The sequence below is a fragment of the Cervus elaphus genome, chromosome 1, assembly GCF_910594005.1.
Source record: "Cervus elaphus chromosome 1, mCerEla1.1, whole genome shotgun sequence".
Classification (NCBI taxonomy): Eukaryota; Metazoa; Chordata; class Mammalia; order Artiodactyla; family Cervidae; genus Cervus; species Cervus elaphus.
In genome coordinates, this window is record NC_057815.1 from 42,928,259 (window position 1) to 42,944,312 (window position 16,054).

Here is a 16,054-nt window from a genome sequence, read left to right on the forward strand (position 1 = left end):
GACTTCACATTCCAGCATGTCTGGTTCTAGGTGAGTGATCACACCATCGTGGTTATCTGGATCATGAAGATATTTTTTGTATAGTTCTTTTGTGTATTCTTGCCATCTCTTCTTAATATCTTCTGCTTCTGTTAGGTCCATACCATTTCTGTCCTTTATTGTGTCCATCTTTGCATGAAATGTTCCCTTGGTACCTCTAATTTTCTTGAGGAGATCTCTAGTCTTTCCCATTCTATTGTTTTCCTCTATTCCTTTGCACTGATCACGGAGGAAGGTTTCCTGTCTCTCCTGGCTGTTCTTTGGAACTCTACATTCAAATGGGTATAGCTTTCCTTTTCTCCTTTGCCTTTAGCTTCTCTTCTTTTCACAGCTATTTGTAAGGCCTCCTCAGACAACCATTTTGCCTTTTTGAATTTCTTTTTCTTGGGGATGGTCTTGATCCCTGCCTCCTGTACAATGTCACAAACCTCCATCCATAGTTCTTCAGGCTCTCTATCAGATCTAATGCCTTGAATCTATTTGTCACTTCCACTGTATAATTGTAAGGGATTTGGTTTAGGTCATACCTGAATGGTCTAGTGGTTTGCCCTACTTTCTTCAATTTAAGTCCAAATTTGGCAATAAGGAGTTCATGATTGGAGCCACAGTCAGCAGCCAGTCTTGTTTTTGCTGATTGTATAAAGCTTCTCCATCTTTGGCTGCAAAGAATATAATCAGTCTGATTTCGGTGTTGACTATCTGGTGATGTCCATGTGTAGATCTTCTCTTGTGTTGTTGGAAGAGGGTGCTTGCTATGACCAGTGTGCTCTCTTGGCAAAACTCTGTCAGCCTTTGCCCTGCTTCATTTTGTACTCCAAGGCCAAATTTGCCTGTTACTCCAGGTTTCTCTTGACTTCCTACTTTTGCATTCCAGTCCCCTATGATGAAAAGGACATCTTTTTTGGGTGTTAATAAGGAAATTTTTGTCTTCAGTTAAGTGAAAAATTAATTGATTGCTGGGAGAAATATCAATAACAGATATGCAGATGACACCACCCTTGTGGCAGAAAGCAAAGAAGAACTAAAGAGCCTCTTGATGAAAGTGAAAGAGGAGAGTGAAAAAGCTGGCTTAAAACACTGTGTTCAGAAAACCAAGATCATGGCATCCAGTCCCATCACTTCATGGCAAATAGATAGGTAAACGATGGAAACAGTGACAGACTTTATTTTTGGGGGCTCCAAAATCATTGCAGATGGTGACTGCAGCCATGAAATTAAAAGATGCTTGCTCCTTGGAAGAAAAGCTATGACCAAGCTAGGCAGCATATTAAAAAGCAGAGACATTACTTTGCCGAAAAGGTCCGTCTAGTCAAAGCTATGGTTTTTCCAGTAGTCATGTATGGATGTGAGAGTTGAACTGGAAAGAAAGCTGGGCACTGAAGAATTGATGCTTTTGAACTGTGGTGTTGGAGAAGACTCTTGAGAGTCCCTTGGACTGCAAGGAGATCCAACCAGTCAGTCCTAAAGGAAATTAGTCCTGAATATTCATTGAAAGGACTGATGCTGAAACTCCAATACTTTGGCCACATGATGGAAAGAAGTGACTCATTTTAAAAGACCCTGATGCTGGGAAAGATTGAAGGCAGGAGGAGAAGTGGACGGCAGAGGATGAGATGGTTGGATGGCATATCCGACTCAATGGACATGAGTTTGAGCAAGCTCCGGGAGTTGGTGTTGGACAGGGAAGCCTGTTGTGCTGCAGTCAAGAGTTGGACACGACTGAGCAACTGAACTGAACTGATAAATTTATGAAGTTATTAACAGAACTGTGGTTATGTGAGAGAATATCCTATTCTCACAAAGTATATTCTGAAAAATGTTTAGGGGTAAGGGGCCATGATGTATATGATCTGCGTGTAAATGGTTCAGGAGAAAAAGTAAAATATAGTTATATAGAGCATGCAAATGATCAAACAAAGGGGATAAAATGTTAGCAATAGAAAAAAAGGATATACATATATTTGTGTTACCATTTTATTTTATTTTTTTCTTTTTTGGCCACACCGTGTAACATGTGAGAACTTAGTTCCCTGATCAGGGATCGAACTCCCACTCTATAGTGGAAGTGCAGCGTCTTAACCAGTGGACCACCAGAAAAGTCCCTGATTTTTAAATTTTTGACATTATTTTCAAATAAAGAATTTTGTCAGTTTCTCTTTTTCTTGTAATTTCCCAGTATTCATTTTTGTTGACATACTTTTATGTATTTAAGTTGTCCTAGTGATTTGTTTCTAAACTTTTGCTATTGCAGTTTTTCAGTGAATAACATACAACATTGTTTTTCACAGGTGTAGACTTATATGTTGGATGAAGAATCACTAAACCAAAGGATATAATGCTTTATTTTATTTTCTATAGTGATAAAGTATTCTTTTCCTTTTTTAAAAAATTGAAATGTAGTTGATTTACAGTGTTGTATTCACTTCTGTTGTACAGCGGAGTGACTCAGTTATGCATATACAGATATAGGAATTCTTTTCCATTATGGTTTATCCTGGGAGATTGGATATAGTTCCCTGTGCTATACAGCAAGATCTTGCTTTTTATCCATTCTAAATGTAATAGTTTGGCATACAGCAACAAAGACCCAAAGCAATCAAATAAATTTTTTTAAAAATGTAATAGTTTGTATAATGCTGTACATTTTGATACATATGGCCACAACACCTTAAAATAAGTTGCTGATGGCTAATGAGCATTAAACCCCAGAGAAAGGGAATTCTGGTTTTTACCTTTCTGAACAAATTTATTTTTCTTTCTCTACAGTGTGCACATGAAGATTGAGGAAAAGATCACATTAACCTGTGGCCGAGATGGAGGATTACAGAACATGGAGCTGCACGGCATGATCATGCTTAGAATCTCAGATGATAAGTTTGGCCGAATTCGTCTTCATGTGGAAAATGAAGACAAGAAAGGAGTACAGCTACAGGTGCCTAGAGGCTTTTAATAAGGGATTATTAAGGCTTTTGTCTACTTAGCACAGTCTTTTTCAGCTGGAGCTCCTGTATGAGCCATAGAACACAGATGATTATTTATTTTATGTAACTAGTACCGTTCTAGATGCATAGAAAGAAAGTTAATCTGTTATCTACAGTGGATGCCTTGAGTCAATAAATGCCTTCCCAAGCCAGTTGTGAGTGACTGACAGCAACTGTATTAGTATGGCCTTTTAATATTGAAAATGAGTGAAAGGTCATTTTGAAATCTAATAAATGACTTCATACTCACTAACAGAGGTACAGAGAGATGCTTATCTGTTACTATTATGCAAAAGTAAATTCATTTAGGATTTTGCTTGAAGTATAGTTAAAGAAACAACAAGTTTTGAAACTTAATGGGCAGGTATTTTATTAAAACAAATTATGACACTGTTTACGCATTCTGCTACTCTATAAACTGCCAGTGCTTGTTTTGTTAGCTGAAGGACAGTATCTAATGGTATATTCGAAATGTACATAAAATTCTTAAAAATAAGTATGTTCTATCTATGTGACTTCTTTCTAAGAAATCTTTATAACACTTGTTCTTGTTACATTTTATTTACTTATTTTCAAACATTTTATTTACTGATTGATGGTTTGGCTGAGTCTTTGTTGCTGCATAGGCTACTCTCAGCTATGGTGTGCAGGCTTCTCACTGCAGGGGCTTCTTTTGCTTCAGAGCACAGGCTCTAGGCCCACTGGCTTCAGTAGTTGAGGCTTCCAGACTCTAGAAAACAGGCTCAGTCGTTGTAGCTCATGGGCTTAGTTGCTTCATGGCATGTGGGATCTTCCCAAATCAGGGACTGATCACCTGAATTCGCAGGTGGATTCTTTACCACTGAGCCACGGGAAGTCCTGTCTTATTTTATGTTTAAAAATTTTTGGCTTTGCTGTGTGGCACATGGGATCTTAGTTCCCGGACCAGGGATCAAACCCACCTCCTCTCCATTAGAAGTGTGGAGTCTTAACCACTGGACCACCAAAGAAGATTGTTGTATTTTATTTAGATAGTTGATCTTACATCTCTTGTCACAAGAACAAAACCTTTTTAGAGAAGAAGGTGATTTTGTCTACTTTTTTCCCTCCCTCATAGTTCAGTTCAGCTCAGCTCAGTTGTGTCCGACTCTTTGCGACCCCATGGACTGCAGCACACCAGGCTTCCCTGTCCATCACCAACTCCCGGAGCTTGTCCAGACTCATGTCCATCAAGTCAGTGATGCCATCCAACCATCTCCTCTGCCGTCCACTTCTCCTCCTGCCTTTAGTCTTTCCCAGCATCAGGGTCTTTTCAAATGAGTCACTTCTTCAAATCAGGTGGCCAAAGTATTGGAGTTTCAGCATCAATCCTTCCAGTGAATATTCAGGACTGATTTCCTTTAGGAATGACTGGTTTGATCTCCTTGCAGTCCAAGAGACTCTCAAGAGTCTTTTCCAACACCACAGTTCAAAAGCATAACCAACACACAGTTGTCTTTTGGAAGTAGTGCTTATATTATTTGACAGTAGCATTGCTGGCTCGTAAAGTGTATGTAGTCGTCAATCCAGAAGTTTCTTCTTTTTCCTTTTTTCCCCTGAATATGATTTCTTTAATAAAGATTAGTCCATCTTATTTGGCCTGAGTTTGAACAACTTTAGCTCTCTACACAAAATTGCAAGTAAACTTTGCACAGAGCTTTCTTGACTGAGTGATTTCACTTTCACTTTTCACTTTTATGCGTTGGAGAAGGAAGTGGCAACCCACTCCAGTGTTCTTGTCTGGAGAATCCCAGGGATGGGGTTGCACAGTCTTGGACACGACTGAAATGACTTAGCACCTCACCGTAAGGTGAGGACTGCTGTGTGACACAGACAGCTGATCAACCTCTGACTCTGCTCTTCTATTTGGCACGCTTGGCCCCACCATGACGCTGCTCCCCTTGAAATATTTTTTTTTTTTTCCCTTGAAGTATTTTTGTAAAGGACTTGGCTGATGGTCTTTTGACTTTTTCAGTTACAAAATTACTAACTTGTTACAAACAAAATGGGTTAGAGTAAAAATTACTTTATTGCTATCTTTAAAATGTCTTAAATCTTTAAAAGTCATTCAGGGACCTCCCTGGTGGTTCAGTAGTTAAGATTGCACCTTCCAACCAGGGGATGTGGGTTTAATCCCTGGTCGAGGAACTAAGATCCCATATGCTGTGGGGTTGCTAAACCTGCTCACGGAAGTGAAGACCCAGAGCAGACAAAATTTTTTAAAAGTCTTTGAAGAAGGGAAATCTTTCTTCAAAATCAAAAATAATTGGAATTTTTTAGGCACCCTATTTTAGATGTTTAGATTATGGGCCATGTAAGACCAAAAGGAATTTATTTCCTGTCTTGTCATGTCTGAACCTCAGAAATTTTCTTTCCTTTCTCATTTCAGACCCATCCAAATGTGGATAAAAAACTTTTCACTGCAGAATCTCTAATTGGTTTGAAGAATCCAGAGAAGTCATTTCCAGTCAACAGTGATGTAGGGGTGCTAAAGTGGAGACTACAGACCACAGAAGAATCTTTTATTCCACTGACAAGTAAGTGCCTCTGGCCAGTCCTACTAAGCTAGCTTGCATTGAGAATTAGAAATAGCCCTGACTTGGGCACTCTTACCCTTATTGCCATAATTCTTTTTGACAAAATGACCTTTTAAAATGGACTGTATTTTAATGATTAGATTTAATTTTTAATATCTTTAATTTTGAAACCATTTTTTTTTTTTGAAACCATTGTTTTTAATAGTTTACATTAGAAAGTTTTAAGGCTGGTATCAGTTTTGATTTGCTGTCTTAACTTTGCTTCATTCTTTTCCTAATGTTCTAGTATACTTGCTTTGCTTTTGTCTTCAGTTAATTGCTGGCCCTCAGAAAGTGGAAATGGTTGTGATGTCAACATAGAATATGAGCTACAAGAAGATAATTTAGAACTGAATGATGTGGTGATCACCATTCCACTCCCGTAAGTTCCCCACATAATTGCTTTTTCTATAGTGAGCTTATAAAACTAGTCTTTTAGAACTCAGTTTTGGAGGCAACACTTAGCTGACTATCCCTGCTAAGATATATAAGATACAAAGGCCAGTTGTGAAAGAAACCTGGTAGAAAAGACTGCATACTTACTGTGTGATTCCATGTATAAGACATTCTGAAAAGGTAATACTCTTGAGACAGAGATCAGGCACTTGATTGCAGAGGAGCACAAGGAAACTTTGGAGATGATGGAAATGTTCTGTGACTTGATTGTAATGTGCTTACAAGATAGATTTGTCAAGATGCATCCAGCTGTGCACTTTTGAAGGAGTGCATATTACTGACTTTAAAGCCAAACCTACAAAGCTGGTTGTAGTTCTGAAGATGTTTTCAGATGTTGGTCTTCAGTTTGTTCCTGTAGTAATGAAGGTTTCCAGAAGGAGGAGCCAGTTCTCTGTTTTGTTTTGCAGCTCTTAAATAAGAAATTGAGTCTGTCAGACAGAGTTCTTCTTTTTATCACCTTCTTTGCTAAGTTACCAGCTAAAGATGAGAGTATGATTTCAGGGTACTATTCTTGGTGAAATAAGGTATTTGCATTAGTTTCCGGAAATTTTCTAACAACTTCATTGAGGTATGGTTGACATGCAATAAACTACATATGTTTAAATTGTACAGTCGGTTAAGTATTGACCTATATGCACCTGTGAAACCATGATCACAATTAAAATAACAAAAATCCATCACCCCCAGAAGTTTAGTTCCAGTAAGCTTTTGATGTGTGTTTAAATGGCATACTTTCTAGGATCACCTAGAAATACCCTACTTTATCTCCTCACTAGCATTTCCAGTTACTGAACTATTATTATTTCACCATTGAATCCCTGCTCCTCTCCTCTGCCTCTCAGCATCCCCATGATTAAGTATAGGGCTTAATAATGAATACCTAGTAAGTATATTCTTAGTGTGTTTTTACTATTAAGTTGCTCAGTTATTATTACAGAGAAGATGGTTCTAATTTAATATGCAGTTTGGTCAAATTAATTTGAATTAAAATTAAATTGTAGTTTGATTCAGGTTTTAACATGGCCAGGTCTGGTTTTAGTCATTCTTATTTCCATTTTTTAAAACATTTATTACCAGTGTCCCCTTTAATGGGCTAATCATCTTAATTCTTCACAGCTTGGTTGTTATTTCAGAACAATAGATGTCTGCCTTGAACCATCCTGAGACTTGGGCGTTGGTGACAGGTGTGGGTTTTATTTTGTCAAGATTTATTTTGCTAGACTATTTTTAGGATGCCACAAGTTTTAGGCCTCTCCATCTACCCTGTAATTGTGGTTATGGTGGTTTCCTGTGTCTTAGTTCAATTTTGCAACAGTCTCCAGAAGAGACCCTTGGACAGCACTTTACCCTTTTGTCTAGAACTGATCAAATTAGAGCTCAGAACCAGAATGGGAACAAGGGCAAAGGGAAGAAACATATATACAACTGGGAGCATAAAAGAGTTAATGCTGTTATCTCACCCTTATCAAAAGTCTTTTTGGTCTCCCTTATTTACCGAACCCCTAATGCAAACATTGGATGTCACTGGTGAATTAAAAGGTGGTAAATTTAGAACGTGTAGGAGTAGGTGACACCGCCTGTCAGCCGTGTGTGGGGGTGTGAAACACATCCTAACTAGCCCTGCTTCTCCTGCAGATTTAGGACAGCTGTGTGTCTCTCTTTCCCATCATGCTCACGTTTTGCCCAGGGGCAATTGTTCTTTCACTTACCGAATAAAAGTTCACTTCCTGGATTGTAAATCAAATAAACCCGCTGGCATCAACTACAGTAAGTTTTGAAACATTCTGGAATCTTTTGAAAATATTCTCTCAGAGGTCCAAATTCATTTCCATTCTAAATAACCATAGGCATTTTAAGTTCTCCTCCACTGTTATTATCAACCTGTTTTCCCCCTCATTGGCATCTGTAAAGAGAACAACACTATTAAAATTCTTTCTTGACAATGCAGCAAACCATTAGTGCAGGATTTTTGGAAATATATCCCACTTCACACATTTGTCAGTCTCAGTTCCCTGCCAGCTCCAGATCTAGTCCGTAAGTTGAAACGGCTCATGACTGTGTGCCAATTACTTACGGTTGTATATATCTGTACCTACAAAAAGGGATGAGTGAAACCCTTAGCCAATGTAAGGGTCCTTGAGGTTATTAAGGAGTCTAATTTTTTCTAGGACTGTATAAAAGCAGGCAGAATTTGAGAAGCATAATCAAATTTGGGGCTAGTTTTCCTTGGCAGAGTTTTTCTAACTCTGGACAGCTAACTTGACATGGGTGTTTCTTGTGGCAGATCTGGTGTTGGTGCTCCAGTGATCGGTGAGATTGATGGCGAGTATCGACATGACAGTCGACGAAATACCTTGGAGTGGTGCCTGCCAGTGATTGATGCCAAAAATAAGAGTGGCAGCCTTGAGTTCAGCATTGCTGGGCAGCCCAATGACTTCTTCCCTGTTCAAGTTTCCTTCATCTCCAAAAAAAATTACTGTAACATACAGGTATTCCCTTTTAATAGAGATCTTACACGGGGAAGGTGGTAGAACAGATGACTTCAGAGACAGAGCAGAAAAATCAGAAAAAACTATGTCCCCCATGGATTCCATTGCTGTCTCATTTTATTGCATACATGCTCAGTTGCTTCAGTCATGTCCAACTCTTTGCAGCCCTTTGGACTATAGCCCACCAGGCTCTTCTGTCCATGGGATTCTCCAGGCAGGAATACTGGAGTGGGTTGCTGTGCCCTCCTTCATGAGATCTTCCCGACCCAGGGATCAAACACAAGTCTCCTGCATTGCAGGCAGATTCTTTAATGCTGAGCCACAGTCTTGGTCAAATTCTTCACCTGCTTTATTTCAGTTTTTTTCTCTAGATCAGATAAAGAAATTGAATGTGACTATGTATAAAAGTATTATGGGTGTGCAGGAGTCATATCTCCTAGTTGCCTGTTTTTTCAGTAATCCCATGTTATCTTAGAATCCATTTACCAAAGCATTCAGCACATGACTTAGTAATGCCTTTTGTAGTATTGTCACTTGATTTGAACCCAAAGACAGCTTCCCATCATTAATATGGATCATTATAAGCCATTTCTGCTGTAAACTTTGTCCTTTAGGTAGACAAAACATTGGAAATTTGTGAACTGTTCTTTATTTATTTGTTTAGGCTGCACCACATGGCTTGCAGGATCTTAGTTTCTCAACCAGGGATTGAACCCAGGCCCGTGGCAGTGAAAGTGCCGAATACTAACCACAGGACTGCCAGGGAATTCCCTTTAAACTGTTTAGGTCATTATTTTTAACTCTTAGGTCATCATTTTTAACTCCTTGTTTTTCTAGTTTTTGAAATTGCATTACAAGCACTGAGTTTATATTGTCATCTTCACCTCTGACTTGTTGATTTGCACTCTTACCTTTCCAGATGGTCTCTGTCTCGCCTCTAAGTGCTTGGGAAGTTATAATTTCCTCTGTCAGATGTTTTCCTCTGTCAGTTTTCTCTCTCCCCTGCCCCCACTCAGTTATTGGCTCAACCCCATCAGTATTGGAGCACATTGTTGAACCCGAGACATTTTCCTCTTAGGGACCGTTTGAAGAACAGGACAGTATAAATTGCTCTATCAGAACTTCATTAGAAAATGTGAGTCAGTGGTTCAAGTTTTGTGTTGGTGCCATTACAGGCACCATTGTTACAGGTAATTCATTAAACTGGATGTTTATTATTAATAAAAAGAAATCTCATTAGAACGACCCAGCCATATCTGGAAAATAAGTATGATAGAGTAGCTTAGTGAGACTTTGAGAGCACTTTTAACAAGTAATGTTGAGTTGTTAAAATATTGCCTTTTGGGTCAAAATGTTAATTGATCATCCTTATAGAATTTCTGTGACCTAATGGGTTTTATAGGGCAGGGCCTGGGCAGTGGCGGCTTACTCTGGACCTTTTACTTAATGCCATTCTACATGTCATCCCAAGAGTTGTGTTTTCTGTCAAAGAACAGATTAATCATGTTGATGGGGAGGAGTGATGGTGTGAGCTGCAGTTGTGAATTGAACTTTTTAGTATTTCTGAGTTAAACTTTTAATATTGCTTTTGTGAATTTGATCTGTTCTGTACTGAGAATTTAGCCAGCACCTTGAAGACCCGCTGTTCTTCTGCTTTACCTTACTCTTTCTTTGTTTTCCTAGGTTACCAAAGTGACCCAGGTAGATGGAAACAGCCCTGTAAGGTTTTCCACAGAGACCACTTTCCTAGTGGATAAGTATGAAATTCTGTAATACCAAGAAGGAACCGAAAAGGAAAATTTTCAAATGAAGAAGCCAGCAGTGGCTGAAGAGTTTTTCCAAACCCACAAGCCATTGGAGACCCTTTTTTTTCCCAAATACAGTGCACGATTCTCTGAGCGCAAGGACCCTCAGCTCCCCCTCAGTGTTTCAGTGTCACAGAGACATTCTTTGGCAAAGCAATGGCACACCATACAGGGAAAGGCTGCTGATTTCTTTGGCAGATTTCCTGGCCAGCAGGAAAGCAAGCTCTCCAGAGAATGCCCCCAGTTAATCGTTCTTTCCCTTTGCCTAAGTTGTTCTTTTATTTGAATCCTTAAATATATTATATTTCATACTTTGTTTTTAAAAAGTATTCTCTGCGGAAGATTTTAATCTTTCATACTTCTTTACCTTCAGTTTTTTTCTTTTGTATATCCAATCAAGCCCTGGGGTCATCTGCATATAGGCATTGTATCTGGCACTCCCGTAACAGGTTGATCTAATCCAGTCTTGATTTTTGGACTATACAAGTGAACTGCTTGAGGGGTATGAGGTCTGCACATTAAAAGATAAGGTTGTCTTATGTCCTCTTCCTATATCTAGTCATCCCTCCATTCCTTTGCCAAGCCATTTTCCTTTCAGGTTTGTCGCTCTGCTTTAGAACACTACTGTGAATCCTATTGTGTCAATAATAAAGACAGCTGAGAAGCAGCTTTCAGATGGCATAGCCCCCCACTTCAAAGTGTCCTGGAGGAGAACGGTCATGTCCAGTTAGGGATTTCACACCCGCAGGTAATCATGTCTGCTGCTGGTGCTACCCATCCTTCCGTTCTCCACATTTTGGGTACTTCAGCTAATACATGATAGCTCATGGTCTTTGTAATCCATTCACATTCCTGAGATTCACCACCTCCCTCTTCCTGAATGTTCTCTATATGTCATCAGTTTTTTCCTTTCCATCTGAAATAAGGTTATGATTTTGGAGGCTGAACCCTCAGTGAGTCTTTGTGCCAGTGCCGTTGGCCCTAAACTGTCAAGGAGACTCCAGTTTCACCACCAGATTTTTAGCCTTTCAAGATGCAGCTGATTATATTGCTGTATAGGAATTGTTGATAATACTCCTTTCTAGCCTCCTCAACATTTTTTTCAGCAGCCTATCCTTCCCATCTCTGAAATCCTTCCTTTTTCTCCCCTAAGCCTTTTCTGTTGAGTGTCATCATGTAGCGGTTGTTTCTCAGCCCCCCATCCATTATTTCTTCAGTGGAGAAGACTGCATCAGCCAGCCTTGCGTTGTCTTTTAATCTAGTATTGCACTGGGGATCGGTAGAGTTGTTGCCAGGCTGCAGCCACAGGCGGGGGTGGGTGGGTGGGAGAGATGGATGACAGTAGACGCCCTCCTGCACTCTCAGCTGGTTGGAGAGTACCACTCCACTCTGAACATTTGGCCTTCCCTGCAAAGAGTGTACTGTACTTGAAGAAAGCAGTCACACACAAATGGCCATGGATGGAATTGTTTGCCAAAGAAATTTCTGGCCTTTCCCTTCCCCTTAATCGCATCAGGGAAGAATCCTTATTTCTAGCTTGGTTTCCACATAAGGTTTTTTGAGGAAGGGGACTGGGACAAGAAATCTGTCATGTAGTTACGTAGACAAGGAATCTTATGAATTCAGTTTTGTTTGAGAGTTGCTTGTCCATATGATTTTTTAAAAGTGAGATTTAGTTTCACAAAAACTTTTTTTTCTGAAATTACTTTTGGGGTAATATTTAAAATGAGAGACATTTTGTAACCCTGTAAAATACATAGGGAATATAACATTCCAGTGTACACACAGAAGACAGATTCTTTAATCAAATAAAGAGTATTATAAAATGAATGTTTTTAGACTGTTGACCCTCTCATCCTTTGGTGTCGTCTTGGTGATTCAGAATGATGTAATGGGATCTAAGATTAAAAATTAATGATATGTTTCTTTTAAGAGGAAATAATCTCTAAGAGTATTCATTGCCTTCTCTCCCTATAACAAGTATTATACCTCCTTGTGTATTTTTCTGCATTTGAGAACAGACACATACACATGTACTCCTCACAGTGTAGCTTTTGAATTTGATGACACTATGGGCTTTTGATCCTGATTTTGTCAGGGGCAATTGTAGAATCAGAAAAATGAAGCTTCATCTTGAAGGAGTAACCATAGGTGGTGATACCTTGGTGCATTCTCTTCCCCATTAGACAAACAGTGGTAAGAAGTAAGTGATGCAGGCATGAGTGATGAATGCCTTGGATAATGCCTCCGAAAAGGCTGCTTCCTTACCCTCTATTTAAGTTTAAAACTATAGAATGTCACCAAATTGGAAGGCAAATCTCTGATGAATAATAAGTTTCTGGGATGAATAAGTTTTTATTTTAATGGTGAGAGGTAAGATTTTGAATTTTTTTTAAACTTAGAACTAGCAAGTATCTTGTCTAATGTTTCTAAAGTGTAGCTTGGCTCCCTGAGGCTGTAACGTTAATCCAGTGAAATGAAGCACACCAAACCCACACCACACCCTCTGGCAGCTGATACCTCCATGGTGTCAGGTGGACTTTTTGTTGGCTTCTTATGAGGGAGACTAGCAAAATAATTACATCTGACTGAGCATTCTGTTTGATGTAGGAGGTTTGTGGTTCCTGCTCTGGGTTCATTAATTCCACATAGAGGAGATAGGGAGGGAGGTGAGTTCCTTTTAAGAAAAGGTCTGTCATTCATCTACTCAGTATCAAACCCCAAATTAATCAGCCCATGCATCGCTGCAGGAAACATTGCCCTCAGTTGAAATCGTACACACTAGGTAGCCTCAGATTTCCAGAGTCGATAGAGAATAGCTTTTTAAAAAGTTATGTGGGACTTTTTTGGCAGTCCGGTGGTTAAGACTCTGCCCTTCCACTGCAGGGGCTGCGGGTTTGATCCCTGGTTGGTGAGCTAAGATCCAAAAAAAAAAGGAAAAAGTTTATATCTGCAGGGCTCATGGGAGGAAGAGAGGAAAATAGAAAGTGCCCATCCTCAAGAAGGTTGAACTGGAAGCAACAGCTGTACCTCCTTAAAAGTGTAGTTTTCTTGCTAAAGCAGACACATCAACTGCAACTAGGGATTCTCAGTGTGGGTCTCTAAGGGTGAGGGCTTTGGTCTGGCAGGTTTTAAAGGAAAAATTAAGCAAAAATGCAGAATTGACTCCCCTGGACTACGCACAACTATCATTGCAACCGTCCTTTCTCTGCATTCCCTCTTTTTGCCCCCTTTGGTAAATATACCTGCAGCTGTAGAGCTTCTCTGAAACTCCTAGAAGATCCACAAGTAGGTTGGCTGCTGTGTCCTGCTCCTAACCCAAGAGCAGACAACATCTCTACAAGAGTCAGTTTCACCTCTCACCCTAGGGAGTTAGTGATTGATGAGGAGACAAGCCTTTAGGAAGTTTAGACTACTTTTCCAAACTGAGCTCTCCCCTCTCAACACAAGAGGTCAAGCAACCAGGCAGTTTTTAGAAGCTTAGGCCACTCCCCTATCCCCTACTCCCACTGGCCAGAAAGGAAAGATTTTTTGCTTTGCTGTTCATAGGGCAGGGGTTATGGGAAGTTCCCATAGGTGTAACTCTGAGATCAGGTTGATGTGCTATTTGGGAAAGAAGTGTTACAAATTCAAAGCCTGGAGAGAAATGGAAATAGGTCTTGTTTCCCATTTTTTGCCTGAATGAATCGTTCATTTCTGCTCATAGGAAGGTCCAGAGCCATGGAAGGTAGATAAGTCCAGTCTTCCATCCTACACAAAATTTCCACTCAGCTTGGAAGTATCTTAGCTGTGAATAGAAGTGTGGATTGCGTAATTTCAAAAACAGGCTGAGAAGAGAGTTTCTGCTCTTTTCAGCTACTGAGGAAAGGTTTGAACTTTCTCCCCAAATTGGATGCAGTGAGGAGTTAGTTACTTGGCATCATCTGTGCCACCACACCTACACTAATGATGCCTGAGTTCAGGATCCAAAGATGCCAGAAGGGATGGCTTCCTGGGGTGGGGTGTGTATCTACAGGGATTGCTTGCTGTAATGAGCAATAATAACCTCTTTCTGAGGCTGGAGGGAGTACAATTTGAGAGGAGGGACAGCTGGGAAATGTGCTGTGGCTAGGACAGGGTGGGTGTGGAAATCGACTGCTAACATTCATAACCAAGTGCAGAGGGCCTTCAAAAATCCACTCTTCCACACCCAGCCTTTGCCCTCTCCCCCTGCTTCCACCTCGGAAAGTCTGAAGCATGCTTGGAAAGCTGCTTTCTGCTTTCTTCTCTCTTCCTCCCCCTTTCTGAGCTCCCAGCTGCTCGACCTCTTGCGTAACTGTGCGAGAGGACTGAGTCTTTCTGATGGGCTCCAGATGTGGAGCGGGGTGGGGGTGGAGGGTGGGGATGGTAGGTCTGAAGTCCCCTGAGCACTCCAACTGTGGGAACACAGGGCCTGGACACAGCGGGAGCAAGGACACTGCACAGAGCCTTTGTCCTGGGCTCAACGGACTGCTGGGCTGGGAGGACAGCAGTTGGGTGATGTTTCAACCCCCTGCTTTAGCATCAGCTGCCTCTGTGGCAGGCTTGATTATTCCCCCAAATTCCTCCTGACCAGACAGTAAGGAAGAGTTGAATTTCTGAAGCACAGTTAAGTGAAAAGTCTGTGAGGCACCCCAATCTGAGCCTCTTCCCTCAAATCCTGGGTCTTGGCACATAAGATACAACAAGTTTGGGGTTTGTTTCCTTTTCTTTTTATTTAACAGAATAGCCTGAAAATTACTGTTGTGATCTGCTTCATGAAAGGTGGTTAAAGTTAAAATACTTTTATGATCTGCAAAAGGTATGAAGAAAGAATAAGAGGCTTCCACTCTCAACACTGCTCCCCCACCCCTGGACAGATCCTGGGGTTTCCTGATACCCATGGCACATGCTGAATGAAGCCTGATAGATTGACTTCTGTTAGCTACAGCAGGTAGCTGCAAAGAGCCATCCACCCCTCCTGCTTCCAGTCCCGTTGGTTCCAGCCTTCAGCTGGGGGTGGGGAGGGTCCCCCTGCTAGTGCTGGCCCTGTCAATGAGTGACCAAAGGTTCCTGCAGTTCAGCTTCCTGCTGTTCCTGGGTTAAACAGGGAGGGTGCACAGTAAAAGCACTGAATCAGAACAAGATTTGTCCACCACAAATTATTTTCTGCTGTCCTCTGCTCACTGGAATGCCTTGGGGGCTTTCTGCTTCCTGTCCTTCAGGGAGGAAGAGTCTCAGGGGTCCATCCAGTGCAGGTTTAAAAGACCCAGTCTAGTTGAGTTCAGATCCCTAGGTCCTCCCCCATCAGTCTCCTGGGGCAAGAGCTGGCTTTACAAGGTAAGGATCGGCTGTCAGCTTGGATTTCGGGTGGTGGTTGAAAAGGAGAATGACCTTCTCCCAGGCTGTTTCCAGGCTTCTCTAAGGTTCTCAGGTCCTCCCCACCCACTTCTTCCTTAATAAACCCTTACTCCTACAGAGACCCAAACTGCTACAGGATGCTATGCTCAACCACTTTGAGCACCAGTTTGCCTCCCAACTGTAATCCCGCAGGTTGTGGTGGGGGTGGAGTGACAGGGGGGCAAGATGATAATTCCATTCGGTTTTCCTGTGCTTTCCAGTTTGCGCGGCATTTTACCATGCCTTCTTTCTACCTTTAGAAATATCTGTGACGCCCTATCTGGACGGTTATT

The 16,054-nt window shown here is 40.9% G+C and overlaps 1 protein-coding gene across 1 annotated transcript in view; it reads left to right on the forward strand.

Moving 5' to 3' along the window:
- Positions 1-12,194, forward strand: part of ARCN1 (archain 1) — a 30,015-nt gene extending 17,821 nt beyond the window's left edge. The window contains exons 6-10 of the mRNA XM_043900642.1: positions 2,806-2,971; positions 5,428-5,575; positions 5,888-5,996; positions 8,355-8,559; positions 10,243-12,194. Of these exons, the coding sequence (XP_043756577.1) occupies positions 2,806-2,971; positions 5,428-5,575; positions 5,888-5,996; positions 8,355-8,559; positions 10,243-10,332 (718 nt within the window). The 3' untranslated portion in view covers positions 10,333-12,194. The remainder of the gene's footprint in view (positions 1-2,805; positions 2,972-5,427; positions 5,576-5,887; positions 5,997-8,354; positions 8,560-10,242) is intronic.
- Positions 12,195-16,054: the final 3,860 nt, after the last annotated feature.